At 42.0% G+C, this 16,108-nt stretch overlaps 1 protein-coding gene across 1 annotated transcript in view; it reads right to left on the reverse strand.

Annotated features, from left to right (window-relative positions):
• Nucleotides 1-12,912, reverse strand: part of NXPH2 (neurexophilin 2) — a gene marked incomplete at its 3' end in the record, with an annotated part of 36,565 nt that extends 23,653 nt beyond the window's left edge. Inside the window, exon 1 of the mRNA XM_080347152.1 lies at nt 12,842-12,912. Coding sequence (XP_080203278.1) covers nt 12,842-12,895 — 54 coding nt within the window. The 5' untranslated portion in view covers nt 12,896-12,912. The remainder of the gene's footprint in view (nt 1-12,841) is intronic.
• Nucleotides 12,913-16,108: the final 3,196 nt, after the last annotated feature.

The following is a 16,108-nucleotide window of genomic DNA, read 5'->3' on the forward strand; positions in this document are numbered from 1 at the left end:
AGGTGGTGGTTCCAGGTAAAAAGACTGTTTTACAGACTACTCCAAACATATTTCTTTCAGGAACAGGAAATCTGAAGCAATATAATGTTTACAGCAACAGAGCATCTGATGCTTCTTTACAGCATCTTTCAACAGAAGTTTTTCTTAGCCAGTGACAGTTACAGAGGTTCTCACTGCTCGCAAAGAAACGTGTCCCTCGGGAATTCGTGGGATATTTCTTTAATCAGAAATTAGAGACTGAGCAAAACATGTAGGCATACAATCTGTTTATGTGTAATTCCTGCTGTTATGTTTCTTTTCAGCCGCCGCTGTCTTTACTCAGAGCACTGATGTGTGCCCAGTCCCATATGCGAAGCATAAGGCCCCCTTGAAGAGCTTGCAGCAGAAGTTATAAATCCAGGAGACTGGAAATGTTTCTGGTAGAAACAGGAATGTTTTCCTTGAGCTCTTAGCTGATCAAAACCACGTCACTGTACTCATCCTACCTTCTGGTGTTGTGTTTGTTAACTAGTGCATAGTGCTAGTTTAGTCACATAGTTCACATCTTCAGAATGCACACACAGCATGCACAGTGTCCCACCCTCATGGGCTGACTGCTGATGTCCAGAGAAAAAGCAAACACCTGCCTATATAGTGTGTCCAGAGATGGATAAAAAGAATTTAGTAGTGAACACATTGCTGTTTGGGGTAGAAAAGAATATTCCAAGAGAATTATCCAGAATACAAAGCCTTCCTCCTGAACCCTGCCCTTTTCCTTCATTGGCAAAATTGCTAAATTCTCCAAGAGTTCTATATGTTCAGATGGTATCTTTTGACCCTAACAAGTTATGGTTAACATCTATTAAGATATTCTGTGAAAACCAACAGGAAAGAGGGAAAAAGAAGAGATAGAAGTCAGTCCAAACACGCACGATCAGCAAAAAAGATCAATAAAGAGGCAAAACTTGCTGTGACTCGCAGTGCTAACATTGTAGGTTTTTGAGGAAAAGGTCCCCAGGAACCAGCAAATAATGCAGCCGAAAGCAAAGTGTCTCATGGGTGATAAAAGAGAAGATAGCTAAGCATAACAGGAAGGAATTAGGAAAACTTTGTGTACAGTATTAGAAAAGAATTTACTAAACAATATGATACCGTCAGCTGTGAAGCTTCCAAGGGAGTATCATGGGACCTTCTGAAAAAATATAATGAAGAATACTGGGATGTGTTTGGTGTGAGCATCCTACATGACAGCAACATGTTGGGTCGCTTGTTCTGGTATCCAACTGCTGAGTTCAACAACAAAAGAGCGGGAAGAGCTTGTGGGACAGCAAGTACAGGTTTACCACAGGTTCATAATGGATGAAATATGGTTCATAATGGTCCTAAATCTAATATAACCTGTAAAACTCCCTGTAAGTTGCATGACACAAGCCATCCCTATGTTTTAAGAATGCAAATTCCCTTCAGTTTGTTTTGGAGCAAGCTTTGCTGGGCACCTAAGCTTCGAATCCATGTATGGGCTGTCTTGGGATAGAAGTCTAAGCATCTCTTCACTGAAGGATCCAATCCAAGAGGTGGTTTCACACACCTGTGACTCAGGTTATAGAAAGAGGAAAACAATTAGTTTCTTTTTTTTTTTTTTAGTTGTTTTTTGTTTGTTTGTTTTAAAAATCCAATGTCTCCTTGCAGGAGCAAGTACATATTCTGCTAGGTGTGAGAGGAAAGCCACTTTCCTGTTCTCGTTCCATTTGAACACACATACTCCACTACCAAAAAATGAACAAATTTGTACTTATTCTCCCTCTTCTCCAAAGGTAGATCCAAGCAGCTCAGTCCCTTTGAGGGCAGGGGCTGAGCACCCTGCTGTAAATACCATCTACCTTGGTAAACACGATACTGCCTTGAGAGATGCAAGCTCGCTTTCCCTTCTGCTACCCAAATTAGGGGATACATGCAGATATTTGCACCGTGAGACTGGAGATATTATCATCCACTTATTAATTAGGCATTAAAGGTTGTTTTAGCTTTGGCTGACCAGCTTCCCTTAAAAAGCCTGTTAGTCTAAGCGAAAGGACCAGAGGAAAGCTCTGAACTTCCCAAAAGGGATATATCTGAAGCTACTGATTGTTTTTTCTGGAGACCTTGTGAGGTACCTCCCTTCCTTCTGCATGGGGAGCTTGCTGAGTCCCATTCTCAGGCACCATATGCAAACTGCAGGTGTTTAATTCAAAGCTGTGACAGAGATAATTCCCGTGCTGTCTTTTAATGACTATGAATTCTCCAGAAATAAAGATCCTGATCACATTTAGGTAAGATGTTATTCTCAAAGTGAAGGAATGAATGTGGTGGGGGGAAAAAAACACAACAAAAACAAAACCACATACATTTGCTTGTGCATTTTTGTTGCACCACTAAAATTGATCACAACTTCTTTTCCAGTGAGTATTTTGAAGAGGTGCCTGAACCAAATTAATTATACAGTAGCCCACATTTTCTTTACGGCCAAGGGAAGATTAAAATGTCTTCTGCATCCTCGACGTGTCTATACAGTAACAACCAAAACCCTGAAATGTGGCCACCCCAGGAAATCCTGGTGACCTTCAGACTGAGATGCAGGTGTGGTTTAGCTTTCAGGCTCATTTCTGTTTGAAATATTGTTTTAGCCCATTTTCTAAGAAAAATCAAGCTTCCTATGATACTGTCGCCCATCAGCTGTACATCAGCCCTACGCAAATCACTGCTCAGCCATTCTGTGCACTTCAATCGCATCTGACAGAACTGATCATCTCAAGGATAATTAGGTTTCTATTAAATAATTGTAGTGGGTAAGGCAAAAATTGGGGCACAGGGCACATATGCATAGTAGAGCGGGCTTTATTGATACCTGCTCACAGTCCGGTTTATCTCAATATTCCCCGAACGCACAGCCGGAGATTAATATCATTGGCATGGGATAAGTCAGTTAAGGGACTACTGGTTTGTGTTATCAGGACTACGGTTTTAGTATCTAAATAGAACATCAAGTTGAATCTTCTTCACAGTTACCAGCTCTATTGATATCAATTAAAAATAAAATTAGTAGTTTAACTGAACTGGACAAGACAATTCAATCCATCAAAACCCAAAGATATAATACCTATTATATTTCTATTTTTCACTATATTATTCTTGTTATCCGACCAAAAAAATATAACTGTACTGTTCACTGAAAGAATATTGCAAACTCACTAGAGGCAAATTCCTGCAGAATGTTTTTCTTAGTCATCATAAATACAAAGTTAGCTATTTTTAATTCATTTCTTTCCCCATTGTTCAACACCAAGTATTAAAAACAGCGACACTGAACCTTCAGTCTAAGCAAGCAGAGTAACAGATCCCATTCAATACCCACAAAAATGTTTTGTCAAATAAAATGTGGAGTTTAAATTCCCTCGTCACAGCAGTGTTAGGCTGTCCACTGCTGATAATACACAGGTTGTGCATATCTGAATAAAAGGATTAGGGGGTGAATACCATAAAATGGATCTGAGTATGAGGTATGTCATGTTTCTTCATTCTTACATTTAGAGGCATTTCATTTATTTTAAATCAAATAGGTCTTAACAAAGAATTTATTCTCCTGTCAGATACTCAGCTACCTTGGTATTATTTTAAGCTAGTTTCAGTTAGGTGCCAGGAACTGGATACTGAGGTTTAGTGAAAAGAAAAATAAGAAGACGCTCGAAGAACGAGATGGATGATGATAGCTCTCCCAGTTTTTAAGAACTTGAAGGAAAAACATCATCCATTATTTCACAAGAACTGCTGTACAGAGAAAAAAAAAAAAATAAAAGATCTGGGATTTTGGGTTCTAAAGGGAAGGAGAGAAAAGGTAAAGAAACCAAAAACCTTCTGTGCTCTCAGAATGCAGATGTGGTGGAAATGGAGTTTCTTGTATCTCCTGGTCTTGATGTAAATTTTACACCCCAGACCTCACTGCCACAGCAAGACCTTGCCAGGGAGAGGGTGACAGAAGGGGAAAATAAGCTTTCTAGAGAAATAGCACAGTGTGAAGAACCTGCAGTTCTTGCTCCTTAAAAAATAAAAGGCAGTATGATAGCCCCCACATCATGTTCCAGCCTATTGCTTTAATAGTGGATATCCACCCAGATTTCACCTTGTAACAACCGAGTTAAAAACGGACAATTTTAAATGGAAACGCTTTAGAACTACGTTATACAACCTAGGACACAAAGCCAATAAAGTCTTGGGACTGATCCACTACCAGAGAGTTTGAAGAGACAAGGGGCAAACTAATGACCACTAATAGATTCTGGAAAGGTGGCTCTAGATATTTAATTTGTTCCATGTACAGATACAGTATGTTTTGCTTTAAAAAGCAAAGTTGAAGTATTTTTTTCTACTTATCAGTAGACAGGAAGATAGTCTTTCCACCTGACCCTGGCTACCATACTTTGGATCCAATGGGAAAGTGAGGAAGCCGCTTCTTCTGCCAAAGGATTTGAGAATTCTCTGTGTGGAAAAATAACTTTGGGAGGATGAAGCAGGGAGGGAGAACAAGAGGTGACAAAGCAGGGAGCTCACAGCTTGCCAAAAGCCTTTGGAGGGCCAGAGACAAGCCAGGGGAACGCAGAGAAGAGCGGTGGATTTGTCATTCCGCACAGAAGACCCTGCAGTTTGATTCAAAATTAACTCAAAAATGGATGTTTCCAATACTGTAAGACTAACTTGATGACTATACACGGTAGGATAAAGCCAAGTGTGGCATAAAACGGCAGCTGTATCACAGGGTTTGTCCCAACCCAACAAGTAGTTCAGCAACAGTCTTCAATGGCCACAGAACTGAAATCAGCCAGTGGACAAACTTCATCTGTTAAGCAAGGTGCAATTTCGCTAGTGATTGTCACATATAAGTGTTCAATCATCTAATTTGAAGTGGTCCAGGCTAAAACACCCTTATCTTCAGTGGTACCACAGTGAGAAGTAATATTATCTACTAGGAATCGTTCCACAAAGCTGATTAGCATTTTGTTAGTTTAATGAGTGGAAAACAAGATAGGTTTTACCCTTCTCCCTGGCACACTGCTTGTTCAAGAAACCAAAGAACTGCTCTTTGTTTCTTCCTCGCCCCACATTCTCTCACTACAAAAATGTCCCATTACCAACCTACGAAGAGTCAAGGTTCAGCAGTTTTTTTCCAGCTGCAGTGTGCTTCAATCATTTTTAAGATTGAAGTTTCATCTTTAACTTATTTAAGATATGTTTCCGAATGTCTTAGAGGATTTTTTAATTTGCTTTTTAACCAAGGAGACTCTGAACTAAAAGTGTATGTTAAGAATCCATAAGAGAACAAAGTACAAGAGGAGGATTTTTTTAATTATCCCCAAATTAAACATTAAAATGTGTGAAATACGGAGCTGAGTTTCTCACATGCAATACTAACCTTCGTGACACATGGGAATACACAGCTACATGGGCTACAACCAGCAGTTGTATGGTTGTTTCCCCTGTATTTAAATCTGCATTTATACCTGGAGGTTGATTAGACCTATTTAGGTTTAAACCTTGTTGCTTTGGTCTCAGCAAGATTTAGTGGCAAGATTTTGATTCGAACCCCATGAACCAAGAAGTATGGTAGAGTTTGCATGTGGTCATGTTGACCACAGCCTCATAGAATCACAAAATCATATAATGTGATCTCTGCCTCACAGTATATGAAATAAATATAATTATACTTTGTCCTGAAATTATATCAAAATATACTGTAAAGATATTCAGGGTTTTTTTTTTCCATGTCTTATGTTTTCCTCCTCAAAGTGCTACTTAAGGGCAGGGCTAAAGCTTTTTCTTTGTGTCATTCTGTGTCATAAACATATTTTGTTTAGTACAAACCCTGAATTTACTCAGTTTCCAAATACACGGCTCTAAGATGACTATAACCCACATGCAGTTTATTGTACTTTAAATACATAAAAATACAAAAAAAATACCAAACTATCGTGTTATTGTACTAAAAATGTAGATATATCAGAATTTTATTTGAGAAAGGTGTGTGGTACAGCACTAAAATCCAACTCAGAAAAACACATGCAGCATCACCTTAACACTCATGGGTTAAAAATCTTAAGCCATAAGTCACATCAATTAACACCAATTAATGTACCCCGAGGCTCTATTTTGTTACACAGTGCTTGTTTCCTCAGTTACACAAAATAATGATGGCATGTATGTAATACATATTGACCATAAAGGACCATGAAGTTCAACTACGAAGCTACTGTTATGTACCTATTCCTGTTCTACAAACTCTAATGTTTCTTCTTCTAAGAACTACTCAACTTCTTGGAGTAAGGAGAAAATTCAACTTGGGAATACTTTGTTACTGTCAGTCTGTCTGTCCCTCTCCTGCAGGAACTGCTCAGGCTCACTCCATCTGCCTATGGAACTGGTTTATTTCCATCTTCTTCCTCTCCATCATATTCACCTCTTACTCTCTCAGTCAAGTCACAGCGCTGTGTTTCATCAGCTCAGGCACAACCGACTCCTTCTCCATTAAAACCATAAACAGCCATTATATTTGCATAATAACAGAAAAAAAATATAGAAATATCTCTATGCACAGTATTGTATTTTCCTAGATAATGGGTACAATAAGAAGACATTAAGGTGGAATCCTGGTGGATTCATGGTATTAGAAATACGTGGTCGTCAGCAAAATCAAGTATTATAAAGTCATGAAATTCTCGACTTAGCATGAACATAAACCAAACATGCTAGACCTGGAGAAGCAGAATTAGGGCATTCAAAGTAACCTCAACTCTGCACTATAATGACACAATAACCATAATTGGTCCCAATGCACATAAAAACTGATTTTAGAGACATTAGATTCCTAATTTTTTATTTCTCCCTATTCTTTCATTTTCACTTCCCTGCTAATAATAGTGTCTATTACTACCAATCGTTTGGAACAAAGAGAAAACCCATCTCAAGAACTACAGCTCTTAACGTTCTTTAATTCTACCTTAAATTACAGTCAAGTCGTTCAAATTCTGTATTTACAGTAAGCGCTGCCATGCCAGGGAGAGCAGAGCATCATACCAGCGCGGAAATCTCTGCTGCAAGGACAAAACTACTTAGTCTTAACTGTGGGCCCATCTTCATAGCCCGTTATTCCCTCTCCACTCTTAATCAGACTAGTGTTGGGAGCAGAACCTACTACCAGTTCCACCTATTATTTTCTTCAACTCTGATTCTGTAACTACCTAAACAAACTATATAGACTACAGCTACAAACATGGTGGGAAATTGAGAGCACGAAACCAGAACGGGAATGCTGAATGGGGTCAGGGAAATACACAAAAGCATATTTAAGATTTGAAGTGAAAGGTCAAAGCTGCCCTAAAATAGCACATCTAGAAATCAAGTCCAGGATGAACTTATCATAGTCACATGAATGGGAACGTTCACTTTGCTCTTTTTCAGTTCTGCAAGATTTGATCTAGTAAAAATTTCAAGGCCGCTATTTTTGCTTTATAGCGGGTATAGCCAAGTGGTGGGTTTAAGAGTTGGGCAAAAATCAGGACTAGAAGACAGACTAACAGAGCAAATGCACTGTTCTGTGGAGTACACTTGCTTTTAAACAGTCACTTCATCACAGCGATTTTGTGAAGGCAAAAAATTATTCCTTTTTCCTCACTGGATTGGGTTTTGATACATGGACAAGTGTGCGTGAAAGACAAAGCAACAGTCTTCCCTGCGCGGCAGAAGAGACTAAGATACAACCCACACCTATGGAATTACAGCTTTTGTCTTAAACCATTCAGCATAGACTAGCACTGATCTTTCCTTAGTGCAGAAATGCCATGAATTACCACGTCTTATTCAATAGTCGAGCCAAATCCATGTTAACACCTCACCCACAGATGGGTAAGGGTTACTGCCCCATGATCCCTTTGCATCCCACGTCAAGCAGCTCTTGCTTCTGTATGTTTTTCTTTGTGAACTGTTGATTAAGGGTAAAATTTTCAACAGTATCTGAGGAATTCTGCACACCTAGAGCACAAGACCCTCTGAGTCTTGATGCCCTGAAAATCCGGAGCAGTGAGTGATTTCTATAGCGGCTTCCTTTCTATCCATTGTGCTCGAGCTCCCTGCAGAAACCAAGGAAGCAAACCAGAAAGGTGGGACTATCAGCACATCCCAATTTGGCGTTTGGGCTCCATCAATCTTCCTGTTCACTTCCCTGTCCGCTATACTGTGCTACCGGTAATAAGTAATACTTACAGCACATCTCTGACATGTATGGTAAAGCACTTTGAGATACAGAAAAGTACTTTCCACATTATAGATGGGAAGGTTGAGACTTGGATTTTACATGCTCTATATGCAAGGGAAGCCTGGGGTGTCTCATGGTCTGTTGGACATCAAACAGACTCCCTGTAGAGGTTTAAAATGGGACCTCTAACCTTTCAGTGCCCCAGTCAACCTACAAACGAACTGAAAAATATCAGTCACCAATACCATAGAACTAGGTCAAAAGATGTGACGTCAGGACAAGCTGGGTTTAGTGTTGCATGTTAACCTCCTATGTAAACTAAACCTAGCCCCATCCACTTTAAGCCACAACTCCTCATTCAGGATAATAAATTCTCAAGCTGCTGAAACCAGCATTTGTTGAGCTGTCTTCAGCTTCCAACAGCCCACATTCCTTGGGTTGCTTCTTTTATTACACAAGAATGAGATGGAGGCTTACAATGCCTACAGCATCAAGAAAAATACCAAAATATACTAAAATAAATGAGATGTTGGGCCCAGTATATTTCAGGAGAAAGATCTCCCTGAAATTAAGAGGGATGGAATTACACCTATGCACTTCCAGATGACCAGAGGGAAGTGTTTACCTTTCCGAAACAGAGCTGGGAGTTTTGCACGGTGCTTATTTCTGATTCTCACTGCAAGGGCATGTTACATAGACCACGTTTGCAGGGCTAAGGAGACAAAATTAAAGTAGCCAGGAGGAACATACCTCTGTGTTTCTATGCCCTACATGGTGTACATATTTTAAATGGAAATGCAGCTTTATCTCAGTTTTCAAGCTATTTCTGCATATGAAGTAATGTCTTGTACTACAGCAAGTTATAAATGTTCTTCTCAGCTCAAGTTGTTAAACTCAGTTTTAAAAAAAAAAACCTCTGTAAAAAATTTGGCTTAATTGTTTGACAAAATGGTTTTCATTATGGGTAAAAATCTCAGTCCTTGAAAAGTCCAAGACAAACATAATCTGTCATTGTATTTCCCTCATATCAAATGCTATACTTCAATCTTGGAGGAGAAAAAAAATAATCTTAAAATAATGTACTTTGTCTTTTTTCTAATTATTTCTCATCTATACAAACACTACTGGGAAAAATTAATTGCTTTTAAGGCTTTGTAAAATAATTGATTCCTGGGTTTATAACACGGTGACAACTCTGATAATGTTATGAGACAGTTTCTTGATAGGAATTCTGTTGCAACTTTAACTATAGGCACTAGAAAATGCTGCTGTAATCCTTTATTAATTTCAGAGTGCAAAGAGGTAGGAATAAACAAATAATTAAGGTGCCCCATTACCCTATAGAACCACAGGTCCTGTCTGTGACTGTACCTTGCCAAGGCAAAAGGAAAGTGTCTACTGCTAAAGCAAACTCTGCTTCTTGATTCAAAACCTGTATACAGCCCTTTTTTTCCCCTTCTTTTTCTTTCTTGAGGGAAAGGGGGAAATCTCACACATTTTGAAGACTGCACATAAGCTGTTTCAAACAATGCTGTGAAAAATGACATTTTAAAGGTGCTAATTAATAACGTGAAAAGAAAACGCAGGTTACTGACAACATTTTTAATTCTCTTAAAGACGATTTCTTTAAAATTACTGATAATATTCCCAAGGAAGCAGCAGAAGCCCCATCCCTTTAACACATTTAAAACTAACTTAACAAAACACTAGAAGGCACAATATAAACCATATAACCCTAACACTTCAGTCTTTTCAATTCCCAACATGTAACCCCCATTATTTATGAAGAGACAACTAACAGAGCATTCAGCAATTATGTGCCAATTGAAAGAGCTTACTGAAAAATAATAGTAAAGCAATAGTACCTGCTAATATAATACAATACAACCATTTCTGGTCTTCTTATCAATAACAGCCCAGACATGTACTGACTGTGCATTGCAACTGATTGTTTTGATCTATATGGACAACATAAGGTAAACCTGAGTTTTAAGATAAATGCATTTATACAGAAGCAAGTTGGTACCTTCGACTGAAGCAACAGCAGGCTTCCTTGCTGTTTAATACACCCCAACATGCAAAGGAGTTTAAGAACATTGTACGTATTCATACTGCATGCATACCGATACACCATCTATTAATGAAAATAATAATCCAAGAATACGCTACAAAAACACATCCATATTGTATTAAGGAAGTACTAAACATGAGCTTCTGATTGAACAATATTAGATGCAGCATACAAACAATCACCTAACACCGCTTTCAGAAATTCAGCCAGATTGACCGCCATGATCTTTAGCATCTCCTCAAATTTGTGAAGTTTTACACATTTTTTAATCCTACATTTGTGCATCTTTAAAAAGTAGGTAAGTACATACCACACTCAGGTATCTGAAAGCCAAGCAAGCTTTTTAAGTTTAAAAAGTACTTCTACATTCACTAAAATGCAGTGCCAAAATATTTTGCATTCTAATGTCCCTGATTTCATAAAAAATTAAGATTGCACCATCAGGAAGGGCTGATGGTAGCATTTCTGGGTTACTAGAATGCTGTTGAATCGCAGCACTGAAACCCACATTTTTTTCTTTCTTGGCTGAAATGATGAGCCTTTAGTGTTGTACTATTGTTAACCAAGTTGATCTTTGCTTTAAAAAATAATTTTTTTAAAAAGACAAGAATTAGTATCACCAATGTCTGCCTGCTAAAACGCTAGTTAGATTCCTGAAAGGCATCAGGCACTCCAATACTGTCCAGAGAACAAAGAAGAGCACAGAGACTTATTCGGTGCATTACCACTGGCATCAAATATTTCCAAACTCAATTGATAAACAGCTGAAAATTTAACCAGATGTTAACCAGTAGTAGTATTTACACAACTTTTAAGTAATAGATCAGCATTAAAATGTATGCCTAAAATGCTTTAAAAGTACCTCACACATTCTCATTTTGCTTTATTATTTAAGCTGATGTATGTAAGCTGTGAAACTAATTGACTCCAAAACTTTTCTGGTTTGTATATAAAGAATGCAGAAAAGAAAAAGAATACTTCTGGGTGAGCTGAGTGGCACATCCACCTGAAAACCTGCACTGACTACACATTATTTTCGTTTGATTCAAGACAGCAACTTCGCTTCTGTACCCAACCTTCACTCCAAGCACGTAAGACCACAGCAAGCGACTTCCCAACACCATCCAGAAAACACCGTGTGTGACAAACACGATCCCTGTTGATACAAGTTTCAATCAATCCCTTTGATATCTGTTTAAATATATATATATATATGAAAGGGAGGGTGTGAGTGAGAGGTTGTAGGTATGAAGAAGGAGCGTTTTTATTTAGTTCTCTTCTGCTCAGCAACTTTGTAATCCATTTACTGCTTTCCTTTCCCATTGCTCACCCCTGTTTAGCTGGGAACCGGGCTGCAAGGATGTGAAGAATGTAAACAGCCTTTTCTTGTCCAAAAGGATAGGAGTGTGAAAGAAATGTGTGCCTTATCGCAGGACTGCAGCTCGCTACTTCATTCCTATGATAAAGTGCTGGAGCAAAAAACATTACACGACAAGCACAATCCAAAACCGGATTAGAATTTGACATAAGCTTCCTCAAAAACTAATCAATCAACTCACGCTGTAATATTAGACTCCAGTTCTTAAGGAGGGTGTTTAATCCCTTCAGGGTTTATTACACACTCCCTGTTGACTGCAGTGACAAACTTTCAGCTAAAAGGCAGCTGGCGAAGGGAGGCATAACTTTTGCAGCACGAATTATGGAAGTAAAATACAAAACAAAACAAAACACCCTCCTTAAACAATTTCAAAATAGCATTTTACTAATACTTTTTAAAGTGAAGACCGCCTAACTTGTTTGCGAATGCAAGTTCTCTCTTTTTAAATTGCAACGAGGATTTAGATCATTTGTTTTCTAGCATTAATGCCCCTCAAACAGGATAATTCGCTGGTTTGGACACAAGTTCTGCTCTCCGCCTGACTCCAAGCGCTTTGCTTCCCCATTACACAGGTCTGAGCTCCGCATTTCACCTTCTCACGTCAGCCCCCAATTCCCCCACGTCGCGCAGCACCTAATCCAGGCGTGTGCGGCAGTTCGTAATACAAATTACAGCAAAACCCTTCGCCTGCGCTGCAGAACGGCGGCACTAACGGGGGAGCTCGCAAAGCGCAGGTGACTCTGCCCACACAACCCGCCGTGTCCCGCACACGGGAAGAGGCGCTTGAGGACAGCAAAAAAACTTGTCGGGAGCGGGCAGTCCGGGGTGTCGCCCTCACAAACACGCCCGCCCGCGGTACCGGGGCAGCCCCGGCTCCCGGGGCCGCTCTTTGCTCGGGCACCGAGAGCCCCGCGGTTCCGAACGAGCCCGCCAAGCAGCAAACGCGCGGAAAAGCACACTTAGGCAAAAAGAATTAAAACCCGAAATAAGAGTAGGTGTGGGGCTGTGGGAGGCTGCTCGGAGCCAGCCTGCCTTTGCCACCGGAGGACACCGCGCCTCCCCGGCGGGAAAAGGCGCCGGTTCTCCCTCAAGTCTTGCGGTGGGGGAGCAGAGGGACGCGGAGAAGGAGACTTACGAGCTGGAGGACGCCCTGAGCCACGATGAGGGGCAGGGGCTGCAGGTGCACCATCCTGGCTGCCAGTCTAGGAGGCGACTCCCCTCGCACGGGTCTCGCACATCTCCGCTCCGGGGAGGCGGTGTGAGGAGGGGGGGGCGGGCAGGACTGAGCGCAGGGACACACCGCCCCGCTTGTCCCCCCTCACGGGGCGCTGCCAGGCAGCCGAGAGACCCCGGCACCGCCGCACCGCTCGGCTCCGCGGGCGGCCATGGCGGGCGGGAGGCGGGAAGAAGGAAGAAAAGGCGGTGGCGGCGCTGCCGGGCCGGGCGGTCGCGGCTCCCCCCGCGGGGCAGAGGTGGCGGGGGGGGGAGGTCCCCTCACAACCCGTCCCGAGAGCTGGAGCCCGCCGCCTCGCTGCCGGCCATGGTGCCACCGGCGCGGAGGAGTCGCCCGGCCGGGCTAAAGTTGAGGAGAAGCCGTTGAGGGGGGTGGAGGGGGAGGCGGCGCGAAACCGCCGGGCGCTGAGGAGACCCCGCTGCCCCGGGCGGGGCGGCCCTACCCTGCCCTGCCCTTCCCTTCCCTTCCCGGCGAGTTTAAAGCCGCGGCGGCGCCTCCTCCGTCCGCAGCCACCTCTCGCCGCCCTGCCCGGAGGGGAACGGCGGCTCTCGGGGCCAGAGCGCGGGGAAGCGACCCCGGGGTTCCTTTCCCTCAGGGAGTCTCCGCAACCCGGCCCCGCCATGGCCGCCAGCTCTGCTGTGTGAAACACAGGTGAAGGGTTTGGCTTAATGTTCCCCTCCCCAGTTCCATTTCTGTAGGAAACCCCCTGTCGCAGCTCCGTGTCTCTCGGGCAGGTCTGTCACCCGCACACGGGTGGGAAGCCGTGGTCCTTGCGGGGAAACTCAACGTGTTTCTCCTCCCCGGCTGTGAGGGGACACGGTGGGACAGCCCGGCCCTGGCTGGGCCCCCGGCCCACGGGGGGACACACGGGGCTGCCAGCTGGGGACAGTGTCCCCTCGAATGGCTGTGGGGACAGCATCAGGTTCCAGTGGGCTCCTTGTGCGGGGCTGGAGCTGGGCAGGTGCTGTGGGCACCATGGGGCGAGCAGGACCGGGGGTGATGGTGCCTGAATGTGCTGGGAACCCACGGGGCTGGAGAATCTGTCTCTAAATAACTCTGACGTTATATCAATTTAATAACGTAAATTAATGAATATGCTCCAGACCTGTTTTTAAGATCCGCATGAGACTTTTGTTCCTGCGTTTCCAAGCTGCATGATTGACAAACTTGTAATGCTGTGACCTTGAAAGGGGAAATAAAGTTGTGAGCACCAGAGCCCAGGGTTGGATGGAAACCCCGGCCACGTTCAGCACATGTGCCTCCCGTGTGGCCCGGGACTGCGGCGGTGGCACCCTCACCTGTCACCGTGACACCTGCGTCAGGTCTGATGGTGTTTGCCGATGGATAATTCACACGCGATGTGATACACGAGATCTCTGTGCTGAGGTGCAGGCAGTGGTTTCAGTTTCCAAACCCTACCTGCCCTTTGCAGATCAGTTTTCTCCTATTTCTTGGTTGTCCTGTTGCATCTTCTTACTAAGTCTGTGTTCAGGTTACATTTTTACTATCTTTGTGTTTTCAGTCTCTAAAATCCTTGCCAGTGGAACAGCCTCACTGCACTTGAGAGCAGACAAGATTTTCCCAGATAATGATTGTGGTTATTTAGTTGTTACACCCCGCTGGTTCCTCTCCAAGCTCTGCTTCTTGGCATCTCATAGAATGAATGGATGCGGTCAGGCCACAGATCGCATTCTGCCATTTGGGCTCAGGAAAGGCGTAGCAAAGGAAGTTTCACACAAACAGAAAACTTTTAAAATGGGTTAATTTGTATCAGATTAAAAAAACATTGAGAGAACTATCCAAACCAGTGATGGTCACTAAGTCAATATATTATAATGTAATCCACATGGTTACTTTTAATAACAATATTTAAAAGTTCCTTTTTAAGTATTTGCTTTAGTGGTCTTCAATATGTTGTGCTACCATTTGATTCGATTTTTAACATCGAATTATCAGCATAAACCACACCTATCAGAATTTAAATCCCAAAGTTGCCTTTCCATCCTGGATGAAAAATAAGTAAATGCTGCTGTGCCTTTGTTTAGTATTGAAAAAATAACGTTATTTATGGGTCTGAAATTATATTTTTGCACACATAAATTAATCTGTTACCGACTTAACCGTAAGGAAACTCTTCTGTGGAGGTGCCCACGGGTCTGGTGTGGAGCACCCCACGCAGGGACCAGCCAGGAGACAGGGATCCTTACAATAAATTACAATATCTTGAGCGCGATCTGGTGCTGGCAGGCGGTACTGCCGAAGAGTGCGGCGCCGAGGTTTTAGTTCCTCATGACGAATTGCATTATGCAGCGGGGTGAAAAGACTGTTATGCAATTAGTTAGAATTATGAAGACTAAATTCGGATGAAGCATTTAGATAGATCTTTTTGAAAATGAAAAGCTGTACTCTATGAATTCAAGGAAGGCTGAATTTCTGTAATTGGCTTTTAATGGAACAATAGTGTTTAAACTAAAGTACTGTAGTTCTATCCTATTAAATGCAAACAGAGTCGATTTAAATGACATTAACTTTGTCACACAGGCTATCAGAAGCTGGTCTTAAATCATACTTTTTCCAGATTAACTAGCAGTAAATGTTTGTAAAGCGCTTTGAAGATGAAAAGCACAGTGAACAGCAAGTGATAAGTATTATTCTTACTTGTATCGCTTCCCAGAAAAGTCACGGTAGTGTTGGTTAAGAACAGAATGTAAGGCCTCAGCTTTGCATTCCCCTGCTTTGGTGTGTTAGCATGATCTTCAAATGTCATTTAAATGGGAAAGGGAAAATTTTCTGGTCTAATTTTAAGGCACAATAACAAGGAGTTGGTTCATTTTAGGAAACGTGGTTGGTACTGCAGGAAGTAATCTTAATCTCTCTAGAAAGAGATTGATAAACCAGCTGTGGAAAAACTAAACTCTGAGCTCAGGGTCCTACGAAACCATCTTGGCTACTACAAGGCAGCAAAAAATATCTGATTAACACATGATGCCTAATGCATGTGCACAAAGTCAATAGTAATTTTTATGCCTTTATCAAGTAATTTATAAGCACAAACAAGAAAAACCTGTAGTTAGCATCAAACCCATCCATCATTCAACCTCAATTAAATTCTCAAACCTCATTCCTCTGAGTTAGTTTAAAACACTGACACCAACCTTTGCTCTTCTA

Source organism: Nesoenas mayeri (genome assembly GCF_963082525.1).
Source record: "Nesoenas mayeri genome assembly, chromosome: 6".
Classification (NCBI taxonomy): domain Eukaryota; kingdom Metazoa; phylum Chordata; class Aves; order Columbiformes; family Columbidae; genus Nesoenas; species Nesoenas mayeri.